Source organism: Asparagus officinalis, unplaced genomic scaffold, assembly GCF_001876935.1.
Source record: "Asparagus officinalis unplaced genomic scaffold, Aspof.V1 AsparagusV1_Un479, whole genome shotgun sequence".
Lineage (NCBI taxonomy): Eukaryota > Viridiplantae > Streptophyta > Magnoliopsida > Asparagales > Asparagaceae > Asparagus > Asparagus officinalis.
Window position 1 is genome coordinate 68,840 of NW_017972744.1, and position 24,837 is coordinate 93,676.

Genomic DNA, 24,837 nt, shown 5'->3' on the forward strand with positions numbered 1-24,837 from the left:
GTGAGCCATTAAAACACATATTGAGTCCCTAGACTCAAGGCGGTCGACCGTGGCGGTCAACCGCAAACTGATATATGAAACAGGTTTGAAAAACTATTTTTCTGATTTTGAAACCCTGTTTAAAAATATCAAATAAATTCCAAAAAATGTAAAACTTTGGGAAATGATTGTAGATATGATAATACACATGCTACAAAAACTGGTTTTTAGAAAGGACCTCCCAAGTGAAAAATATCATCATTTTGCAAAATAGTCCAAAACATGAAAATGTAAACATATGAGTTTTGATACTTTAGCTTAACCATGTTTTGAAACATTACAAAATGATTTTGTGGACTTAATAAAAGATGTATATGATTATTGTTAAGTCCAAAACCTAAGAATATAATATTTTTACAAAATTACATGTTCTATGCAATATATTCTGAAACATAGTAGAATATGAAACAAATAAAAAGGTAAATAAATTTGTTTGTTGTTTCATATCTATGTAGCTAAACCAAAACACAATAATAAATACGAAAAATGTAATTTCATATTTATAAACATGAAAACTATAAAATCATGTATATATATATATATATAACTATATATATACATAGAAACCAAAACTAAAATGTGTGTGTATATATGATTGAGCTTAAGGTACTAACACACATAATATAAAACCTAAACTAAATTACCCAAGCTTGATCTTGATCTTCAATAGCTTGACTTGGTAATCTTGCGGATGAAGCTTGAACTTAGATCTTGAACTTGAATTGCATTGTTTCAACCACTATATCCGCCAACCTTGATTTGATATAATCGTTATGGCGCAATTCCATCCATCCTCTAACTCGTTGTTTGCCTAGAATAAATATGAAAACACAAACACTAGACAAATAATATTAGAAGTAAATTGTTTGTTAAACATCATCAGAACAAGAAGGCCAACAATCTCCCCCTTTTTGATGATGACAAATAATTTACAAAAAGGATATATGCATGAAAGGAAATGAATATATAAATTAGAATTATCATGCATATAAACAAGAAAGAATATACTTACAATATTTCTCCCCCTTTGACAACATTAAAAAGGGGACAAAAGGATGAAGAGAGCAAAAACTCCCCCTATCAATATGCATGGGTGAGTATAAAAACAATAATAGAAAAGGAAAGACTCCCCCTATCAAAATGCCTTATGAAATATATGCAAAGAAAGATCATGGCAAACATGTGAGTATGCATACATGCTAAATATTACTCACATGCTACAAGGTAATGAGGACACATATTGATATATCAATATAAAAAAATGTCTCAAATGTACAAACATAAAAACAATGTATAAAATAGATTTATGAAATCACAAGAAGACATGAGAATCATGTAAAAAGTTTTCAAATAAAAACAAATCAACCAATGAAATCATAAATCACAAGTAAATCATATAAGAACATAAAAGCAAATCATCATTGATTTTCAAAAATCAAGAGAGGCAATTATATCTAGCTCTTGAGCTAGTATCAACCCATATAAATATTTTAGCATCCGGTAAACATGATTTGGGAATAAACACCCAATAAACCCAAGGGGGTTATATAAACACAAACCTCTCAAAAATTGAAACTAATAATCATGAAAACAAAATATTTAATCAATTAAAAGTTGTTTTCATATAAAAAGTTTAGAACACGTTTTTCAAAACCAAGAAAAAAGGAAAAAGAAAAACACTAAAATTCTTGGTTTAAAAAAATCAAATTTGTTTTGGTACCCAAGAATTCTTGGTACCAAAAAATTTAGGGACATGACCCCTATCATTTAAGCTCAAAACTCTAGGGTTATGAACCCTCTTGGGCCCATATGGTGCACTAGCACAGTCAAAAGAAAAATTATATACATGACCTTTCTGATTGCAATAGGTGCAATGAAGAGGTTTAAATGATTTGTGTTGACCAAGTGGGCGTGCACGAGAATCATTTGCAAATGAAGATTTTTCTTTGAAATTTTATCGTAAATGAGAAGCATCATTAAACAAAGGTGGTTTACTTGAGAAATTTGTCAAGTTTGAATATTTTTTTCAAATCACAACAAAACTTCGCCAAATGGCCAAATCTACCACAAACATCACATTTAAAAACATGTGGTCTACTAGAAACATTTGGCAAATGAGATTTCTTTTTTAAATCAAAACAATATTTTCCAAATGACCAAAACAACCACAATGATCACATTGATACACATGAGCATGCTTATGATGTACTTTTTGTGCATGTGTGTGTACATGTGATGAAAAAACTTGATGAGATGCACAATGAGCATTAGTATTCTAATGTTTGTGTGCATCATAGCAAAATTTAGTTAGATGGCCTTTTCGGCTACAAATAGAATATTTGTAAATTTTGCTATACAAGTGTGCATAGTGTGTAAGTGATTTTGTAGCACTAAATTTAGCACACTTGTCCATAAGTTTCTTATGGTTATCAATGCATGTATTCAAAGTTAAATCTAAAGATGAAATACGTTTATTCACAAGATTCAAATCTTCATTATTAGGCACATATGTATTTTTATTAGAAGTAGAACATATATAGTCATTTATAAAGGAAGTGTAGGCCTTCTTATTTTGATGATGTTTAACAAACAATTTACTACTAATGTTGTTTGTCTAGTGTTTGTGCATTCCTATGTATTGTAGACAAACAACATTGTTGGAGGATGGATGGAATAGAGCTTCAACGATGATATCCAAAGGAGGTTGGCGGAATGTCGGTGAAGCAACATGCAATTCAAGTTAAAGATCAAGCTCAAGCTTCATCCGCAACGTGTACCAAGTTGAGCTCATTGAAGATCACGATCAAGCTTGGGTAATTTAGTTTAGGATTTATATTATGTGTGTTATATACTCTAAGCTCAATATTCTATACACACACATTTTATTGGTTTCCTTGTATATATATGTAGTCACATATATATACAACACAAGTTTTAGTTTTCATGTTTGTAAATATGAAATTACATGTTTCATATTTATTATTGTGATTTGGTTTATCTACTTAGATATGAAACAAATATATTTTCATATACATACTCATAGGTTTCATTTTCTATTGTATTTGTGAAAATATTGTTTTCTTCGTTTATGGACTTAACAATAATCATATACATCTTTTATTAAGTCTACAAAATCATTTTGTAATATTTCAAAACATGGTTAAGCTAAAATGTCAAGATTCATATGTTTACATTTTCATGTTTTGGACTATTTTGTAAAATGATGATATTTCTCTTTTGGGAAGTCTTTTTAGAAAACCAGTTTTTGTAGCATGTGTATTATCATGTCTACAATCATTCCTCAAAGTTTTACATTTTTCTGAATTTATTTGATATTTTTAAACAGGGTTTTAAAATCAGCTCTAAAACCGATTTTTCTTGAATGTCAGTTTTCGGTCGACCGGTACGGTCGACCGGTCAATTGACCATTCGTCAGTATTTTTCCAGAGAGTCATTTGTCGACCGGTCCGGTCGACCGAGAGCTCAAATCGGTCGACCGACAGAATTTCCGGTCGACCGACGATGGTCCAGAACGTTTTCTTCACGTTTTTGCTCTCATCGGTCGACCAAAGTGGCATAATATAATCATCATCTATAATTTCCTATAAATCAAAATGTTTAGATTGAACAAAGAGTTTAAATCTAATACACCATTGGGCATAGAAGAAATTATCTAAACGAGGAGCAACATTAATGGCATAACCTAAACAAGGTGCACAATTTATGTCCATGATAAATAAGCAAGACAAATGCAATCAAATCAAGATTAGCACAAAAAGAAGATAACTTGCATCTTTAACTCAATGTGATTAGTCATTAAATCAAAGAGCACCAAGCTCTGATACCAATTGTTAGACCCTAGAGGGGGAGTGATTAGGGTCATATGCTAATCTAATCCGATTTTATATCAATTAAAACTAATTAAGAAATATATTCTTGCAAGATAGATATACAACTAATTATGAGCAAGAATTTACAATATGAACAAAAGAATATATCCTAGTAAAAAGATATAATATGAGATATATATGCAAGGATATGAAACTAACACAAGGGTAAACAATTTGAAACTAGATAGTGGGCAAACTAAATATTGAGATAATGGCGATATGAGCAATGAGCATAAAAAAGAATAAATGCCAAAGCACACTCAAATACAATCAAATGATCACGGAATTCGGACCTTCCATCCTACATCTCTGCTCCCCACTCCCGGGGAGAAATCCCTATCACAACCGGGTTTTCTACGTTCACCCGAATAACGTTTATACCTCACACTCGGTTTTTTAGCTAAACGAAAACTTTACAATCAACACTCTTGCAATCCCACTCTATACCCTCTCAAGTGTTGGACCTAGACGTGTCTCCCTCAAGTGCTCGGATACAACCTCTCCAACCAACGTCACTCCTCTTGGGACGATCCTCGACTTACACCACACACTTATCTTGGTGTACAAGTGTATTACAAAGTAAATCTCACAATAAGCACAATACAATAAATAATTATTTTCTAATATGGATGAGAACACAATGTAACCTCGCACTCAATTATTACAACTCTCACCAATCCAAATATACTATGTATGAAAATACGATAAGCTCAAGTGGGTGTGTGTAAACAATGAGTGAAATAAAATCAACTAAACTCAAATGTAAAAACTAGCTTAATAGAATGATAATCAAACAATACAAAATGTAAAGCTAGATAGAGTTTAGAAAACTTCTCCAATAAATGACAAGAGAGAGAGATGGATTGAAGCTCAAATATCAATGAATTGATCTCCACTTCCTCTTGTGGAATTCTTCACAAACCAAACCCTTAAACAAACTTAAAACCAAACTTAAACTCTTTTAAAACTTGTTTAAAATATTTCTTGGATGCCTGTAAGAACTGAGGTATAAGGGGGTATTTATATGCAATCCCAAACCCAAAAAAACTAAGAAAATACCCAAAAACCAGCTCAAAAACTGCTCTGGAAACTAGCCGTTACAGGCTGAATGACAGTTCGGCGATCGACCGCGAGCAACTTAGAAACAGAATATAGGCTCTGAACATCAGCCGGTCGACCGTGGCGGTCGACCGTGAAACTCTCTGGACTGCATCCGGTCGACCGTCACGGTCGACCGCGAGCCATCAAATTACATATTGAGTCTCTGGACTCAAGGCGGTCGACCGCAAACTGATATATGAAACAGGTTTGAAAAACTGTTTTTCAAATTTTGAAACTCTATTTAAAAATATCAAATAAATTCTAAAAAAATGTAAAACTTTGGAAAATAATTGTAGATATAATAATACACATGCTACAAAAATTGGTTTTTAGAAAGGACCTCCCAAGTAAAAAATATCAACATTTTACAAAATAGTCCAAAACATGAAAATGTAAACACATCAGTTTTGACACTTTAGCTTAACCATGTTTTAAAACATTACAAAATAATTTTGTGGACTTAATAAAGATGTATATGATTATTGTTAAGTCCAAAATCTGAGAATATAATATTTTCACAAAATTACATATTCTATGTAATATATTCTGAAACATAGTAGAATATGAAACAAATAAAAATGTAAATAAATTTGTTTGTTGTTTCATATCTATGTAGCTAATACAAAACACAATAATAAATACAAAAAATATAATTTTATATTTATAAACATGAAAACTATAAAATCATGTATGTATATATATAACTATATATATACATAGAAACCAAAACTAAAATGTGTGTGTATATATGATTGAGCCTAAGGTACTAACACACATAATATAAAACATAAACTAAATTACCCAAGCTTTATCTTGATCTTCAATAGCTTGACTTGGTAATCTTACGAATGAAGCTTGAACTTGGATCTTGAACTTGAATTGCATTGCTTCAACCACTATATCCGCCAACCTCCATTTTGATATGATCGTTATGACGTAATTCCATCCATCCTCCAACTCGTTGTTTGCCTAGAATAAATATGAAGACACAAACACTAGACAAACAACATTAGAAGTAAATTGTTTGTTAAACATCATCAAAACAAGAAGGCTAACAACAAGTTGTAATCTTGTGAGGCTTTGCAATGAATATACCCATAAAATTCGGTCAACTTGTCAATTTAAAAAAGTTAGTAAATAATTAATTTATTTGATATATTTAGACATTCTAATTGAAGCTAATTATTACTCAAGAAAATTTTTTATATGTAATTCTAAGGTAAATATCCTAGAAAATCTTTTCATTATAGCTATACAAAACCAAGTCTAACTTAAAATTTTAATTTAAAAGTTTTGAAAAGAACATGCTAACTCTTTCTTTTAAACAATTTTTAAGTCTCTTAATTAAAATAATTTTTTAAGAGCATATATATAAATATAACTATGAATATATAAACATCACTCTTTATTTCTTGGTGATTTTTTTCTACTTTATCGTGCTTTCTAAGTGACTATTTAATAAGTTTTGGGCTGATGAATCCTAACATAATTGGGCTTAGGTCATTAAGTATGGAAATACTCCTTGGGCTTAATTACTCTATCAACTTAGGCTTTATAAGATGAAATCACCTTGAATTCAAGAGTTTTTTTTTGTGCCCATTTTTCACACTCTTCTTTTGCAAAGTTAGTTTTTTAAAATATATATGTGTATATGTATATATATCTAAAAAAATACTTAGATTAAGACATCTTAAAAAATTATTTTCTATTCTAAGTTAAGCATGCAAAAAAAATTATTACTTTAATTAAAAGTCTAAGTTAAGACTTAAGTGAAATATACTATTTTGAGAATCATTTCTTAAGAAATTTATTTAGGGTTATCATAAAAGGTGAACATGAGTACAAAACTAACTAGGGATTAGAAAATTTAAAATTTATCAAATAGATCAACTATTGATTAATTCTTATTAATTTGGCAAGTGACAATATTTTTATGATTTTTTTTTTTTGAAAGGAAGAAAAGAAAAAAAAATCATGACATAGGAAGAAGAGAAAATGAATAAAAAATTATGACATAGAAAGAAGAGAAACAGCACAGTGCAACCAAGGAGAAGCCCCCGCATATCCCCCGTAACTGCAGCATAAAGCACGTATTCGAACGGAGAAGGAGATGACGGCGATGTGAATGTTTATGGTCAATTCTCTCATTCACCCATCATGAAAATCCTATATCTGTATATGAAGGGCTAGAGATAGAATCCTACATTTATTAGGATCATGAATATCTTATCTTCAGGATAAGATATTATCCATCCACTTATTTGGGTGTATCTGATAATAATAACCAACATTTAGAATAGTGGAGAGATCAAGGTCTCCTGTTTGTACAGGGATGGAAAAACATACTTCAATTCATTTAAGGAGAATGAAGGTTTTTTATTCATACTACTAAAGTCTGTTCACGGCATAAGTGGATAATTCTAGCACAACCGTAAATTACAGAGCATGATCATCATTATTAATTAGCTTAAACATGCCGAAGATCGAATTGGGGTTGATTCCAATTAATTGGCGCAGGGTGGAAGCGGAGTTCCACAGAGACATTTGTTATGAACAAAACTAGACTGATCATATGGCCTCATCATACCCCCACTCGGTATAGGTCCACAGAGCCTATTGTAGCTCATATCAAGAATCCCTAATCCTTGTAGCTCTGTGATCTGCTCATCTATACTTCCCCTTATTCGATTATGGCTAATGTCGAGCCACGACAGATAAAGCGGATAAGTCACTGAGGACAAATCGAAGCTGAACCCGTTGTTCGCCAAGTGAATCTCTTCGGTGAATTTCGACCTTCCGAAAACATGAGAAGCATCTCCGATGAAGTTGTTTTCTGACAAATCAAATTTATAAAAGTTGAGCGCACTGAATGACAGTGGAATCCTGCCAGTTAGGTGATTGCGGCGCAGATTAAGGATAGTTTCATTGCCACCATATCCCTTGAATAATGTGCACGGGATGTGCCCTGAGAGTTGGTTATAGCTGAAGTCAATAATATAGAGATTGCTTCCAAAACAAGCTGGGATCGGCCCGGAGAAGTCATTTGCTGATAGATCAAGGGAGTTAAGGTTCCTCATATCGCAAAGGAAACGTGGGATGTCGCCCGAAATTGAGGTTCCTCTGACTATGAGTTGTTGGAGGTTTTGCAACTTTGTAATAGACTCCGGAATTGGACCTGCAAGATTCGGGTGGTTTGAGATGATGAGCCTTCTTAGGTCTGGGAGGTCGCCAACTTCTGGTGGGATTCGGTTGGAGGTATTTGAGTTGGTGATCCACAAGTATATGATCTCTTCGGATGAAGCGCCGCAGTTGACGCCGTTCCAAGCGCAGCAGTCGGTGTTGTTGCTCCAATCGGCCATGCTCGAAGGGTTCCCGAAGGAGCTCTTGATTTGTAGGAGGGTAAGCTTGTCCTGCTCCTTGCATTCTGATGATGCGGGTTGGGGAGACGAGGACAACAGTATGAGGGAGGCCAGAGAAAGTGAGAGAACGGAGAAGGATTTGAAAATAGACATTTCTGCAGGATTGTATGGATGGATGGTGGTATTTGAGCGCTAACATTTTTAAATAGATATGGGAATGATTCATGAATCAAAATGATGGACGCGTCTTACCGCAAAGGTGTGACATTGCGTGCTAGATCATAGTCAATATAAAGGCACATGCGACGATCCTTCCTTCTAACTGCATCTTCTTATTGTACTGCATCATCAGTCTAGTTTTGATTCATGATATATATGGTCTATATGTTATATGTGGTTTATCAATATATATTTCATATCAATAAATAAATTGTTTGCCATCATCAAAAAGGGGGAGATTGTTGGCCCTATAGTTTTGATGATGATTTGTCAAACAATTTATCGCTAATATATTCTCTAGTTTTGTTTTTATGTTTCTCTTTACAGGTATTTCAACACACGACAATCAAGCGTTAAAGATTCAAGTTCATATATGTGGATTTACCTAGGTATAAGAGTAGTTTACTTACATATATTGTATGTTTATATTTAAGCTCAATATATGTACACTTAACACGGATTTGACGTTTTCTATCATATAAATGATTTTTCATCAAACGTTGTTACAATAACTTTTATTTCATGTTTACAGCTCATTCATACTTTATTATATATATACAATGTATGCATGATATATATATATACGTGTTTATAAGTCATATCAAAATTTTCATGTTCATAAAATACAGGTTTTACGAACACTTTTAAAAAACAGTGTGTTTTTGCAAACGAAGATTATTTTTCCAAAAATTCTTTTTCTAACATATTCATTTTATCATTTAGAAACTTTTCAAAAAGTTTTACTATTTTTGGAATTGGTTTGATATTTTTAAAGTATTTTCAAAATCAGCCCAAAAACCTGTCATATGCCAAGTATCAGTTTGCGGTCGACCATCACGGTTGACAGTCAGAAGCAAACTTTCATACTATGGTTTTTATGTGCTCGCGGTCGACCGTGACGGTCGACCGTGAAATCATCCAGAGACTTTCGCGGTCGACCGCTGCGGTCGACCGCCAGCTTTTAATTTCCAAACTCAGACTTTTTGTGCTTCGCGGTCGACCGCCACGGTCGACCGCCGAACTCATGATTGTATTCCAACGGCTAGTTTCTGATTTAATTCTCTGGGGGTTTTTTGGTCATTTCAAGTTGGTTTTTGCTGAGTTCTTGAGTGGGTATAAATACCCCATTGCTCTTCTATTTCAGTAACTAAGAAAACCAAGAGTTTTTACTCTTCTTGTTTATTGAGAAGTTTTCTAAAACTCTTCCTTATATAGCTTTACTATTTCATTTTTATTTATTTACTATATTTATTGAGTTGTATTATTTTCATTCACTGTTATCACACACACATATTGAGCTTAATATCTTCATACTATATTGTGGGTATTGGTGTGTGATTTAGTGAGTGTGAGCTTCATTGTGTTCTCACTTGTTATTGAGAACAAATCATTATATTTACCTTTTATTGTGAGAATCACTTGTAATACACTTGTACACCGAGAGAAGTGTGAGGCGTGAGACGGGGTCAAATCCAATAGGAGTGGCGTCGGTTGACGAACCTAGAGAGAGGTTGCATCCAAGCACTTGAGGAGGAGGACACGGGCTAGGTTCCTACACTTAGTGTGTAAAGTGTGATTGCATAACGTTTGTTGTGTGAGAGTTTTTCGGTAAGCTTGTAAACCAAGTGTGTAGAAATTCTGGCTTCCAAACCGGATTGTGATAGTGGAGATCTCCTCGAGGTGAGGAGCGGGGACGTAGGTCGTGGTGACCGAACCTCGTAAACATATCGTTTGTTTGTGTTTTGCTTAGCGTACTTTTTATTTGTGCTTATTCATATCTCTCTTGCTCATATCTATCTTATATCATTCTTGCAAGAACAAATTAATCAACATAATTTTAATTGGCTTTTAATCGGGATTAGATTAGCATAAGACCCTAATCACCCCCCTCTAGGGTCTAACAGTCCCCTTGATTATGGAGAGAGGTGTTGAGGTGTTACTATAAGTATTAGTTTTGATCATAGTTATAATTGGATGGAGGTTGTACATATAATGCTTTTGGTATAACATCTATAATTTCCTTTCATTCACCAAAAAAATCAATAAAAATAAATACAAACATGAGAAATGAAAAAGAAAAATAATACTAATGTATTGACTTACATTATTAAGATCATCTAAGATTTTTTTTAAAAAATCAGCTTCATTAATGAAATATTCTTGACCTGTCGAATCCTAATGATTTAGAAGGACAAAATATTACTAATATTTTGCTCAATCTCATCTATATATGCAGATTGGTACATAAAATGAATAGATATGTAGTTATATAAAAGAAGAAAATATGTAATGTAATGTATCGGGTTCAAATCTAAGTTGTCTCTGAAAGTTGCATTTCTTCACCCATCAGATTTAAGTCTTGTGCATCAAAGTGTTCAAGCCATTAACAACGTTCAAAACTCCGAATATTTATCTTGCAAACAACAATAAAAACACAAACTCAAATCATCATTTATTGATATTCATAATTAAATAAACAAATAACTTTAAAAAGTACCTCATAAAATGACAAAGAAATAAAATACAAAAGCATTCAATAACTTATCAGTGTGAAACCGTGTGGGGTCCACCTTCACGTGTAGTGATAGGCCAGCATTCTCTTCCGTGTGAAGAGATAAAAGGGGATAGCTTTTTGGTTTTGTTCAGCGGACAAACTCAAGGCCCACCCGGTACATAGCTCCCTATAAATAGTCCCCTAGTTTCCCCCCTAGGTTTTCGTGCAAGTGGAAGGGTTCTTTTGGCGGCAGCAAAAGAAAATTGCAGGGAGCAGCAAGGACGTGTGCGAAGGCCAGGGAAAAAGCGGCGTGCAAACCGAAGGCTTGGAGGCGCGTGCAAGGTACGGAAGCAGGGGCTTGGGGAAAAGCAGCGGCTGAGTTCTCTTTTGGAGCAATACAGTGCGGAGGCAGAGGAGGCTTTAAGAGAAAAAGTCTTTTGTACGGCTTTTGAGAGGTTTTCTTTTGGGTATCCCTTTTGTTAGAGATTTGAGAGTTAATTGAGGGTTTAAATTGTGAGAGTTGTAAACCCTAGTTGTATTCTTTCCCTCTAATAGTAGATCTCCCCCTTCTTGCCCCGTGGACGTAGGCAGTTTGCCGAACCACGTAAAAATTGGTTGTTTGAGTTTGTGGCCATTGTAATAGTTTTAGGATCCCTCGACAGGTCAGTCCTAGAACTGATGAGAGGAAGAGCCGATATCTCACTTGGTTGAGATATCCGCTTCAGATTCTTGTCTCCTTGGTGAGACGGGAATTCTTATATCGATCTTTCTCTCTTATTGTGCACCAGAAACTCTGCCGAAATTTCCGCTGCGCACAACAAGTGGTATCAGAGCCCAGATTCCAGATCTAGGGTTTGGAGGAGTAGATCAATTTGGAGGCCCGTTTAGGACTTCGTTGGTGATAAAGGTGGGATCTTTCGGTAAAGACTCTATCTTTCAGCTTTGGATCTATTCTTTGTTCGTTGATGCGTAAGATGTCGGGGAAAGAAGGTGCTTCGGGAGTCGAGGGTGGTTCTTCTGGCGTGAAGACTATTCAGAGTTTGAATATCCACTCTATGAAGATAGATGTGGAGAAATTTAATGGCACAAACAACTTTGGATTATGGAGATGCGAGGTTTTGGATGCGCTGAACGCGCAGAATTTGGAGGATACCTTGGAGTTAGATGGCAAGCCAGATGACGTTGAAGAAAAGGTTTGGAAGAAGATGAATCGAACGGCGTGTGGTGTGATTAGATCTTGTTTGACTCAAGATCTAAAATATGATGTGATGAATGAGACTTCTGCGAAGAAGATTTGGGAGATTCTCGAAAGCAAGTATTTGACCAAGAGTGTGGAAAATCGCTTGCATTTGAAGAGGAGACTTTATCGTTTCCAGTTGAAGAAGGGAACCTCCATTAGAGATCACATGAACCACTACACAAAGCTTCTTGCGGATTTGGCGAATGTGGATGTCAAGATTGAAGATGAGGACAAGGCGTTGCTGTTGTTGAGTTCCTTGCCCGACGAGGAATATGAGACCTTCGTTCTTACTCTGATTAATGGGAAGGCATCACTTTCGTATAGTGAGGTCACCGCTGCACTTGTGAATTATCAGCTTCGAAAGAAGGATAAGGAGGCTTCGGTTGAGCCGGTAGCGGAGGCGTTGGTCGCAAGAGGGAAGAGTCCAAACCGAAAGAATTGGAAGTCACAGTCTAGAATTGGAAAAGATCAGTGTGCTTGGTGTAAGGAGACTGGTCATTGGAAGAAAGACTGCCCAAAGCTCGACGAATGGATAAAGAATAAGCAGAAGGGAAAAGGGAAGCAGCCATCATCAGAAGCAAACATCGTATCGGATGGTAATAATTCTGACTCTTCTATTTATTCACTTTCTATTAGTCCTACAGATAGCTATTCGGAGGAATCTGAATGGATGTTGGATAGTGGTGCGACCTATCATGTGTGCCCTAGAAGGGAATGGTTCTCCAGTTTTGAGAAGCTGGTGGATAGTGGTGTGGTGTACATGGCTGATAACCGTGCATGCCAGATCCTTGGGATAGGAAGAATTCGCATAAAGATGTTTGACGGGACTGTTAGAGAGTTAAACGATGTGAGATATGTTCCTTCTTTGAGGAAGAACTTGATCTCGATTGGAGCTTTGGTTGGAGAGGGTCTGAAGGTTCGTGTTGAGGACATGGTTCTCGAGATTGCGAGAGACTCTCGTATTTTGATGAAGGGCGTCAGGAGAAATAACCTGTATTACTTGACTGGAGGTATAGTGGCAGGTGGAGAGCTGACGACTTCTGTTGATTCGACTAGACTGCGGCATTTGGGGCTTGGCCATTCCAGTATTGATTCCTCGCATAGATTGAAAGAGGGTGCAAAGACCTGCAGTTTGAAGTCCAGTGAACATGTTGATGTGAGCAAGAAGACCGAGGTGAAGTGTGGCACCTCTATTCACCGTGCTAAGGGTCGTTCTGGAGGAGTTCACGTGGATGTTTGGGGGCCTTCCAAGGGGGCATCATTGGGAGGTAATAGGCGTTTGGTTTCCTTTGTTGGTGGCTGTTCTAGGCGTGTTTGGGTTGCAACCAAATCCCCGATGGAGAAAGTCCTAGTAGTCTCTAATAGATTGAAGAAGTGTGTAATAGACAGAAAGGTGAAGGTACTCCATTCTGGTGGGAGGTACAAGATGGACCTATTTCTGTATTGGAGCCGAGCTCACGGCATTGCGAGACACTTCGTTGGAAGGGAAATCTTGGGGCAACTTGATAGGGTGGCAAATTTGGAGAACCGTACCTTGCTGGAGGAGGATCGGTGTTTGTTGCCAAGCAATGGTCTGCAGAAGAGTTTCTGGACAGAGGCTTCGACATATTTGGGTCATCCTATTAAAGAGTTGTCAACTGCTGTGATTGGAGGTAAAACTCCATTGGAAGATAGGTCTGGTAGTGTCACTTTGGTTGAGGCTTCGATGAGGAAGCCAATTGACTCTCAGCAGGTGGAGAGTTTTGGACAGACCTTAGAGGTATCGCAGCGGGTGGAGAGTGATGCTACTCCACATTGGGTAAAGATTACTCCAGATCATACTGCATTATTTGGGATTCCAGCTGATGTGACACGGCTTGGAGATCATTTGGATTCGGATGCAGATGATGAGTTGGGTTTTGACTCGAGTGCAGCTGATAGATGCAGTTTGGATATGACCATTGGTTCACCTCAGGTGGAGGTGTTTGAGGCCATTGGAGGCGCTATCAGCCGTAGAGTTGATGATATTGGAGAAGGGTTGCGAACTCTTCTAGTGAATTGAGGCCTTTGGAGGCCATTTGTGGATACAACAAGTAAGATATTTGGTTTGGTCGGTGTCGGCTCAGTTTTGGGAAAACTTCACCGAGGTGGAGAATTGTGAAACCGTGTGGGGTCCACCTTCACGTGTAGTGATAGGCCAGCATTCTCTTCCGTGTGAAGAGATAAAAGGGGATAGCTTTTTGGTTTTGTTCAGCGGACAAACTCAAGGCCCACCCGGTACATAACTCCCTATAAATAGTCCCCTAGTTTCCCCCCTAGGTTTTCGTGCAAGTGGAAGGGTTCTTTTGGCGGCAGCAAAAGAAAATTGCAGGGAGCAGCAAGGACGTGTGCGAAGGCCAGGGAAAAAGCGGCGTGCAAACCGAAGGCTTGGAGGCGCGTGCAAGGTACGGAAGCAGGGGCTTGGGGAAAAGCAGCGGCTGAGTTCTCTTTTGGAGCAATACAGTGCGGAGGCAGAGGAGGCTTTAAGAGAAAAAGTCTTTTGTACGGCTTTTGAGAGGTTTTCTTTTGGGTATCCCTTTTGTTAGAGATTTGAGAGTTAATTGAGGGTTTAAATTGTGAGAGTTGTAAACCCTAGTTGTATTCTTTCCCTCTAATAGTAGATCTCCCCCTTCTTGCCCCGTGGACGTAGGCAGTTTGCCGAACCACGTAAAAATTGGTTGTTTGAGTTTGTGGCCATTGTAATAGTTTTAGGATCCCTCGACAGGTCAGTCCTAGAACTGATGAGAGGAAAAGCCGATATCTCACTTGGTTGAGATATCCGCTTCAGATTCTTGTCTCCTTGGTGAGACGGGAATTCTTATATCGATCTTTCTCTCTTATTGTGCACCAGAAACTCTGCCGAAATTTCCGCTGCGCACAACAATCAGCCCATTACAATCAATTGCTCTCTCGATTTTTACACAACTCCATTCATTTGGCTTCAAGTGAATAAGCTAAAATATGCTTTTATATGTGAGCAAAATAAGGAATATAAGATCTCTAGTGAAGATGCAAATATAAAAGATGAAGTAGACTTTGAATGTCTACTTACACTAATGGAAGCACCGGGTCGTGCTAGTATAATTACAGGAAAACTTCTTAGGGATCTTGTAGTGTCGTGACCAAGCTATATTAGACTCACAAAATTTTTTCAATGAAGCAATATTTATATTATTTATGACAACACCATTAAAATGAGAAAACATATTTAAAATTTTGGACCCGTGCGATGCACGAATTTGTGTAGAGAAAAGTCATAACTTTTTTGAAAAGATTATGTTGAAATAAAAATTGCAATAAAAATTCTTTAGACTTTTGACAAAGAATAATATACAATTTATTGTATAATGTTCATTATTTCTATAACTTTAGTCAGTTACAGAAAGATTAATAAGAAATAAAAACGCATTCCCCGTAGTTGGTTAACGTTGCACATAAATATAAAAGAAAGTAAACAAACGCGTAAATGTTCTAAACGAAGCTTCAGTATATATTATGTTGAGTGTGTTATATAAGCAGCATCACCTTTGAACAATTCTTTATCAAAATGCTTGAAAGATAATCCATCACCAACATTGTTTAAAACCTTATCCATAAAAAACTCTTCAGTATTTCCATATCTGTCCATCTTAAATATAACCTGCAACAGCCGTAAATCAAATCAAATTTCAATAGGTACAACAATGGCAATGGATCTATCATCTATTGTGTTAGAATGAGAACAAATTTCTCTCATTTTGACAACCATATGCAATAAGGTCGCTGTCCTATGTTATTAAAGCTTCAATGCCTTCTTGATCAGCACTAAGAGATGATAAATATGCTATCTGTGCATCAGCCTTATATGGAGCATGTATATTTTCAATGCTCTCTGATCTCAGAATCTGAGGAAGTAAAGTAAATAGATTGATTTGAAATACGAAGGAAGCAATGAACCAATAATGTATTGAAAATATACATGCATGCGCCATTGTCGGAATGATGTGTACTGCTCTCTAGAAAAGATAAGCTAATTAGGAAAGAGTTCAGACAATATTATCTAGTGAACATAATATAAAAGTAGTTAAAACTATAAGTAGGCCAAAACATTTTATTGTGAAGGATGAATAGGACGCATCATAACAATATGAAATATAAATAATAAGTAGCTGGGTAACAATTCTCCAAGACACATTAATTGCAACATACGTAATGTTCTAACAACGTTCATATTTTAATCATCATTTTTATTTTTACATAATTCCTTTGCTTTCGATCATCAGGGCAATGCATTGCCAATTAACTGAAGTTAGACTATAGTAAAAAAATGAAATACAAACACCAACGAAATAAAATTATCTTATCATATCTAAATTTGTGCAGTTCATTAGATTAAAGGCAGCTCATTAATGCTTGCACTATGTTATAATCTAAGTGGATTTTGGGTGCTCATAAAGATTTTTCACTTTTTTATCAATGGAAAGAATAAATTGTGCTGAAAAGCAATCAAAAGAAAACAAAACATAGAACAATATATATATTGAGATAGAGAGAGGGAAGAATTACTTCAATTGAACCCCGCACATAGTGGTTATGATAGAATTGCAACTTGAAAAAAGAAAAAGTGTGAAATACTCAACCATTACCATTACAAACATGAAATGCAATGGAGCATATGTGTGAACCGCCATTGTTTCCATAAGAGGAATGATCTTGTCCATAGCTGTTGGGATCAGCTAAACCGCCATTGTTTCCATAAGAAAAAGGAACAGCTTGATAAGAGCCAGAACCTGTTGCTTCTAATCTTTCAGTTGTTTCTGCATTAACAAAATGAAAGTTTCTTAGATACTAAACATGAAACCTTGAATAAGTTAGGATATGTCATCTGCTAGAGAATTATAGGTAATATTATAATAAGGTTAGACGTTTCTTACTTGATACTGACAGGGATGTTCATGAAGTAAATTAAGCATCCTTCAGCAAACTCAGAAATTCAAATTCAATATAATCTAGCACACAATCCCTTGTTTGTGGCACTGACACATCTCAGCAAACACAATTAATAACTCATATCAACATTTGAGCAGCAACTCATGACATCATCCTAGACGAATTTTACGACACTAAGTATGTAAAAATAAAATAAAATAATTTAGAATTGAAAAACCCAGTTATCATTGTTACTAATTAGTGATTGCAAGTCAGCAAATCAAACGTGTTACTTGCAAGAAGATAATTATAATAATAGTTTTAAATTAATTAAAAAGCGTGAACATGAAGAAACTATTGACACCATGTAAGTAGTTTCGAGGCTGTCGCTGCATAATGCCTCATGATTAAGGAATAATCTTGTTTTTTCTTCCCATGACAAATAGGAGAGGATTAAGGTGTTCATCTTTCACACTGCTGCATCTGCATACTTTAGCACCTTAAAATTTCAAAACAGTATTGGTGCAAAGGAAATGGAACTTATGTAACGTACTGAAGGGAGAGATTTCACCCATTACTGTGCAACGGTAACTTCGGAGGTCGACTGTGACGGTCGACCATGAGAAGTAAAACTACAAAAATGCTCTCTGCACTACTAACAGTTGACCGTGGTGGTCGATCACACTATAGCATGATCGACCGTGGCTGTCGACCGCACTTTTCCAGATTTTGACAGATGCTGAAGTTTTACGTATCTAACTTTTTAAAATCAATTAAAAATAGTAAATCAACTCCAAAAATCATGAAATTTTGAGCGAAGGTTCTAGACATATAGATGAACATGTTAGAGAAAGAATTTATGAAATATAACATCCCAGTTGAGAGAAATAATTATTTGAATATAGATATACAGTTTCTGAAAAAAAACTGCTGAAAACACGTTTATGTAAATTCAATTGAAAATAACAAAACAACTCCAAAATTAGTAAAACTTGGGGAAATGTTTGTATATATGATGATAAACATGTAAACAAGAAATTTTTCAAATCTCATTTTCCAATTGTGAAAACGCATCTGTTTTGCAAAAACATGCACGAACATGTGCACGAACATGAGCTTATTAAAAACTTAATTTTGTAAATTCAAATAAACATAACAAATTAATTCTAAAATTGATAAAACTTTGGAAAACGTTTATAAACATGAAATTGAACATGTTAGAAAAAGAATTTCTCAAATTAAATTTCCCATTTGTGAAAACTCATGTATTTTGCAAGTGTGTCCAAAACATAAAAATGTGATATACATAAAATTTGATATTTTGACATAAACAATGTTTTGAAACCCTATAAAATGATTTTATAGACTTAATGAAATATGCATACAATGATTTTTAAGTCCATAAACCAAAACTTGTGTATATATATAACTATATATATAAAAACCAAAAATGTGTGTGTACATATGATTGAGCTTAAAGTACTAACACACATAATATAAAACCTAAACTAAATATACCCAATCTTGATTGATCTTCGATGTAGTTCAAATTGGTACACTTGCGGATGAAGCTAGAACTTGGATCTTCAATTTGAATTGCATAGGCTTCACTCCATAATTCCGCCAACCTCCATTAGATTTGATCGTTGAAGCGCAATCCATCTAACCTCTAACATGTTGTTTGTCTACAATAAATAGAATTATACAAATATTAGACAAACAACATTAGAAGTAAATTGTTTGTTAAACATCATCAAAATAAGAAGGTCAACAATCTCTCCCTTTTTGATGATGACAAATAATATACAAAAAGGATATATGCATGAAAGGAAATGAATATACAATATTGTGATTATCATGCATATAAATAAAAAGAATATACTCACAATATTTCTCCATCTTTGACAACATTAAAAAGGTGAAAACAAAAGAATGAAGAGAGCGAAAGCTCCCCCTATCAATATGCATGAGTGAGTATAAAAATATAGGAGAAACTCAAATGTCTAATGTCCAACTCAAATTCTTCATAATATCACTCTACAAGAAGCCTAGAGTGGTTATAAACCTAAAGTGAGTTATAAACCTAATGTGAGCAGCTTTAAGGTATTCGACAATATCGATTATGTTCATATTCTAGAATAGAAAAGGAGAAACTCAACGAGAGGAGTATCACATGTGTTTTCATCAGGAGGAGTATCCCATGTGTTTTCATCGGGTTTGATTCAAGAACCAAAGGCTACAAGATGTATGATCCACGTGGAAAGAAGTTTCTTGTGAGCTGAGATGTGCAATTTCATGAGGAGAAATCATAGGACTAGGGCAAGGGAGAGATCTGTAGCTGGCCAATCACTTTCATTAATGAAGAGGCAGAGATCGAGAGAGATCAAGAAAGATGCTGTAGACATGCTCTATTGACATCCACTCCACCATCGCTGACCACACTTCAATCATCGACTTCTCCATTATCATCAATATCATCATCATCAAGCCCACAACCTTGAAAGTTTAGGAGTTTGAGCAAGTTGTGTTAGGTGACCGAAAATCAAGATGATTTAACATTATTTTGTTTATTCATTAGTTGTGAGCCTCTAGACTTTAAAAAAGCAGTTTTAGACAAAGATGGAGATCAAATATGGATAAAGAAATCAAGGCGAGATTAGTTATGAACCTCTAGAAAAGAATACAGTGGCACAATACAAGTCGGGATAATTTGAAACTTACCTTGTTTGAAAGGAGAAGTTAAAAGGCAAATGGCGAGATTAATTAGTTGCGCAAGACTACAAGTCAAATGGGTGTTCAAAGAGAAAAGGACTTTGAAAGGAGAAGTCGAAAGGCAAAGGGTGAGATTAGCTACGAAAGACTACAAGCAGAAGGCTGGAGTTGATTATGACAAGGTATTCTCTCCCATTTCTCGTCATGAAACTATAAGACTGATTATTGCCTTAGTAGCTCAAAACAAATGGTTGATCTATCAACTAGATGTGAAGTCAGTATTTCTGAATGTTGTTCATAAAGAAGAGGTTTATATTAAACAATCTCTTGGCTACATTGAGTAAGGAGAAGAATCAAAGGTGTTGAAGCCGAAGAAAACTTTTTATGGCCTCGAACAAGCATTGTAAGTTTGGAATAGCAAAATTGATGAATATTTATCAGCTAATAATTTTACTAAATGTCCTTATGAGCATGCCTTGCACACTAAGATGAACAAAAATGGAGATATTCTTATTCTATACTTGTGTGTGGATGATTTAATCTTTATAGCGAATAATTCACACATGCTTGAGGAGTTCAGAATCTCAACGATTATGAATTTGAGATGACAGTCATCGAACTCTTGTTGTACTATCTTAGCGATAAACAAATTTTTATTATATTTATATACCCTCATTATCTATCTTATTTAAATAAATATATCATTAATAACATGTTTTATCTTAATTTACAGGTTAATGAAGACTTAAGGAATAAGAGCTGAAAGAGAACTCAAATTTTCTTATTTTTTTAATCTCTTATTGAAGCCCGGGATCAAGCCAAGTGATCTACAGAAGCCGGAGAAGTAAGGATCCATAAAAAAGAAAATCAAGCTGAAATCATGCTTAAGATGATTAGCCACAAAGAAATGACGATATCTCCCAATCCGGAAGGCGAAATTTAATACATAATATATGAAAATCACCTATCTCGATGAGACAGTGCTATATGTATTTTTTAAATTATGAAATTTTAATTAGTTGGTTAACTGATTGGTCAATCGGTTGGTCAATTGATTGGTCAATTAATAGACCGACCAATTGGTTAGTAACAAACTTATTTTATGGCTAAGATTTAATCCTTGGAGCCCAAGTAAAATCCAATGGTTCTTGTTGTTTACTATAGGCTATAAATAGCGATAGAAGGTGAGGGGTTTGAGTGTGAAAAATTTTATAAAAATTCTATTTGAAGAGGATGATTACTCTTAATTAATTGAGAAGACCTTTTAAAAATTATAACTTTGCTGCAATTAATAAAACAAAAAATTTTACCTCTTCATATTTTTCTTTTCTTCTCTTTATTTGATGATGAAGATGAGATGAAGATGAAGATGAAGATGAAGATAAAAATGAAGGTTTGTTTTCAAGAGACTAGAACCTTCTTGCAATGTAAATTTTTTCTTTTATCTTTTATTTTCTTGTAATACTCTTTTTCTTGTTTTAGATATTTAAGGGGATAGAACTCTCTTGTTTTAGATTTATTTTGATGTATTGTACAGTAGATTTAATTTTATGTCTTTATTTTTGCATTATTTTTTTGCCTTTTTATTTTGTAGTATAGATTTATATTCCTGCATAGTTTAGATTTTCTTTTATGTTCTTTTCTTTTTGTTCATAGTTTAGATCTTTAATCTTTGTTTTTATTTTCCTCTTTGTAGTTAGTCCTTATTTTCTTTCTCTTTCTTTTATTCTCTCTAGTCTAGATTTTATTTTATTGTTTTTTATTTTGTAAGATGTGGAGCTAATTCTTATAGGAATTCTAGAATTATATGAAACTAGTTTAATTTTTTTTTATAATTTGTAAACCATTCTCTTCTGCCTAAAATGATCATGTTTAAAGTAATCAAATAGAGGACTAATTTGATAATCTATGCTTATCTTTAGTGGTTTGATAGGTTGTGCTTATGAATTCTAGAACTAAAATCTAGTTAATATTCTTTTCATATGTTAATTTTACTTGGATGATAACTTGATAGCTTATGCTTTTCTTAAGTAGTTTGATAGTCTATGCTTAATAAATATTGAGTAAAATGTGATAAAAAAAGAGAATGGTTCATAATTTCTAAGTGAAATTGACTAGCAGATCCAATTCTAGATTCCTCATATCTCTAATTGAATCCTCCATCTTTTACTTTCTTGACTTTTCTCGTTATTCTTGATTTTCTTTATTTGTTTCTTGATTTTATTTCCCTCTATTTCTTCATCTTTCTTTCTCCCCTCTTAATCTATTTTTGTTTTATTTGCATATAGTCACAACCACTCCTCATATCTCTCCGCAGCTACTCCTATCACTCCTAATTGTCACACAAAGAACTTAAGAACTAATTTTGATTATCTCCTACAACACCTTCCTCGTAGGATCGATATTTTTCTATACTATAATTTGATAGTTGTTCACTTACAACTTTGGTTATTATTTAACCGCCTATCACTTAGCATTAAAGTGAAGCAAAGCAAACATGACATGTTTATCTCTCAGGATGGATATGAAAAACCAATTCTTAAGAAGTTTGCTATAAAGGATAATAATCTGTAAGTGCTCCCATTGATTGTGGAGTCAAGTTGTCTAAGAAAGATGGTGGAAGCAAAGTTGATGTAACTTATTTCAAGAGTTTGGTTGGTAGCCTTCGCTATCTAGCTTGCATGATGCTCAATATTATCTATGTTGTAGAACTCGTGAGTAGATTCATGGATGATCCAAGGTCTTCACATTTATTGGAAGCAATGAAGATTCTCTAGTACATCAACTGTATATTAGATTTTGGTTAATTTATTGTATTCATGTGCTAACAACTCTGAGTTTCTTGCATACACCTAATGCAGTTGGGCCGGAGATGTTGATGACCGGAAGAGTACAATAGCTTGCTTTATTAGTGATATAACATTTAGTTGGTCTTTAAAGAAGCAGCTGATGGTCACTCTTTCAACTTGTGAAGCCGAATATGTTGCTGCATCTTTAGGTGTCATTCTTGCACTTCGATTGAAAAACTTACTCAAAGATCTTCAGTTTCCACTAAAACATGATGGTCACTGTATTGCGAAGCAAGATCGGTATGATTGATGGATCATGTTTAACAAAGAATGTTGAAAGTAAACTTAATTAAAGTTATTAGGAATATAAAACCTCATTTACTTCTTCGAGGAGCCTAATGCATGAATATTGTTAGATGCATGAATTTTGTTTGGAAATCCAAGAGTCATTATAGTAGTATATATATGGATGTTTTTAGTGTGTTTTGTGAGTTGTTTTAAGCCAATAATTATAAATAACTAAAATTTATATTTCCTCCTCCAAATTATATTAATGTTTTTTTTGGTCAATGAAAAAATTTTATTCATTACCAAGTATAGAAATATTGAGTACATCAAGAGATTGTTCACTCAAGACTGGTTATAGAACCCAGTCTTCGAACTTTATAATTTTTCTACATATTCTTTCATGTAGTGTGGTATGTTATCATTTAAAATTCTTGTATACACATGCATCTTTATCATACTAAACAGATAATCAGAGCTTCTTGATTTCTGTTGGAAGATTCTTAAATTTCTCTCTTGACATATCATGTACACTGATACGGATAATGCCATTCTCTTCAACTTTTTTTTGTAATTTTTCCCCCTCAAGCTCCTGCTGTACCAATTAATGATTTGGTTCCACCCACATGATTTCCAGTTGAAACATAACCAATCCATTACCTTATTCCATACCCTTGCAGAATAAAGGCAATCAAAAAACAGATGATGACATGTTTCCGTTTGGCCTTCCCTAGAGCATAAAACACACAAATTAGAGCTCAAGATCCTCATTCTACATAGTCTCTCTTGTGTTAAGAGTCTTGATTGAGCTGCCAACCAGAGGATAAAGGAATGTTAGAAATATTGAGTACATCAAGAGATTGTTCACTCAAGACTGGTTATAGAACCCAGTCTTCGAACTTTATAATTTTTCTACATATTCTTTCATGTAGTGTGGTATGTTATCATTTAAAATTCTTGTATACACATGCATCTTTATCATACTAAACAGATAATCAGAGCTTCTTGATTTCTGTTGGAAGATTCTTAAATTTCTCTCTTGACATATCATGTACACTGATACGGATAATGCCATTCTCTTCAACTTTTTTTTGTAATTTTCCCCCTCAAGCTCTTGCTGTACCAGTTAATGATTTGGTTCCACCCACATGATTTCTAGTTGAAACATAACCAATCCATTACCTTATTCCATACCATTGCAGAATAAAGGCAATCAAAAAACAGATGATGACATGTTTTCGTTTGGCCTTCCCTAGAGCATAAAACACACAAATTAGAGCTCAAGATCCTCATTCTACATAGTCTCTCTTGTGTTAAGAGTCTTGATTGAGCTGCCAACCAGAGGATAAAGGAATGTTAGGTATATGCCATCCACCCCATACAGTTCCTGACCATATTGTCAGGCCAGATTGTTGAAATAGATTCCTGCACATCACTGATACACTGAGCTTGCCATTAACACAACTGCCTCTGATGACATTTTGCAAGATGTTCACACTTCCAAGCTTATCAATCAGCAAATTTCTTACTCTTAGCAATTGCCTCCACAGCCATGAATCGCACTTATTAGATTGGACTTGCCAGATGTTATTTTGTCTCAGATAGTGACCATGAATCCATTTAATCTAGAGAATATCTTTTTTAAGATGTATCATCCAAAGGAGCTTAGCTGCCATAGCACAATTCCAACATTTTGCAGAAAATAACCCCAGGGCACTATGATCAATCCCCTGGCATACAGATTCCCAGGACACTAGGTGAATTTTGTGACCCCATAAGAAGT

General features: G+C 34.7%; 1 protein-coding gene and 1 long non-coding RNA gene across 4 annotated transcripts; both read right to left on the bottom strand.

Annotated features, from left to right (window-relative positions):
* Positions 1-7,363: 7,363 nt before the first annotated feature.
* On the bottom strand, positions 7,364-8,661 carry LOC109827851 (polygalacturonase inhibitor-like). The gene is made up of 2 exons (XM_020394872.1): positions 8,642-8,661; positions 7,364-8,544 (listed from the first exon to the last, which is right to left on the bottom strand). The coding sequence occupies exons 1-2, from the start codon at positions 8,655-8,657 to the stop codon at positions 7,535-7,537; spliced, it is 1,026 nt and encodes a 341-aa protein (XP_020250461.1). The 5' UTR covers positions 8,658-8,661; the 3' UTR covers positions 7,364-7,534.
* Positions 8,662-15,876: 7,215 nt separating this feature from the next.
* Positions 15,877-17,838, bottom strand: LOC109827852. Of its 3 annotated transcripts, none has more exons than XR_002243525.1 (2): positions 16,986-17,838; positions 15,877-16,244 (listed from the first exon to the last, which is right to left on the bottom strand). It is a non-coding gene; the product is annotated as an uncharacterized LOC109827852 (long non-coding RNA). The 3 variants fall into 3 exon arrangements; XR_002243524.1 differs by having other exon boundaries at positions 15,877-16,348; XR_002243523.1 differs by having other exon boundaries at positions 15,877-16,355.
* Positions 17,839-24,837: the final 6,999 nt, after the last annotated feature.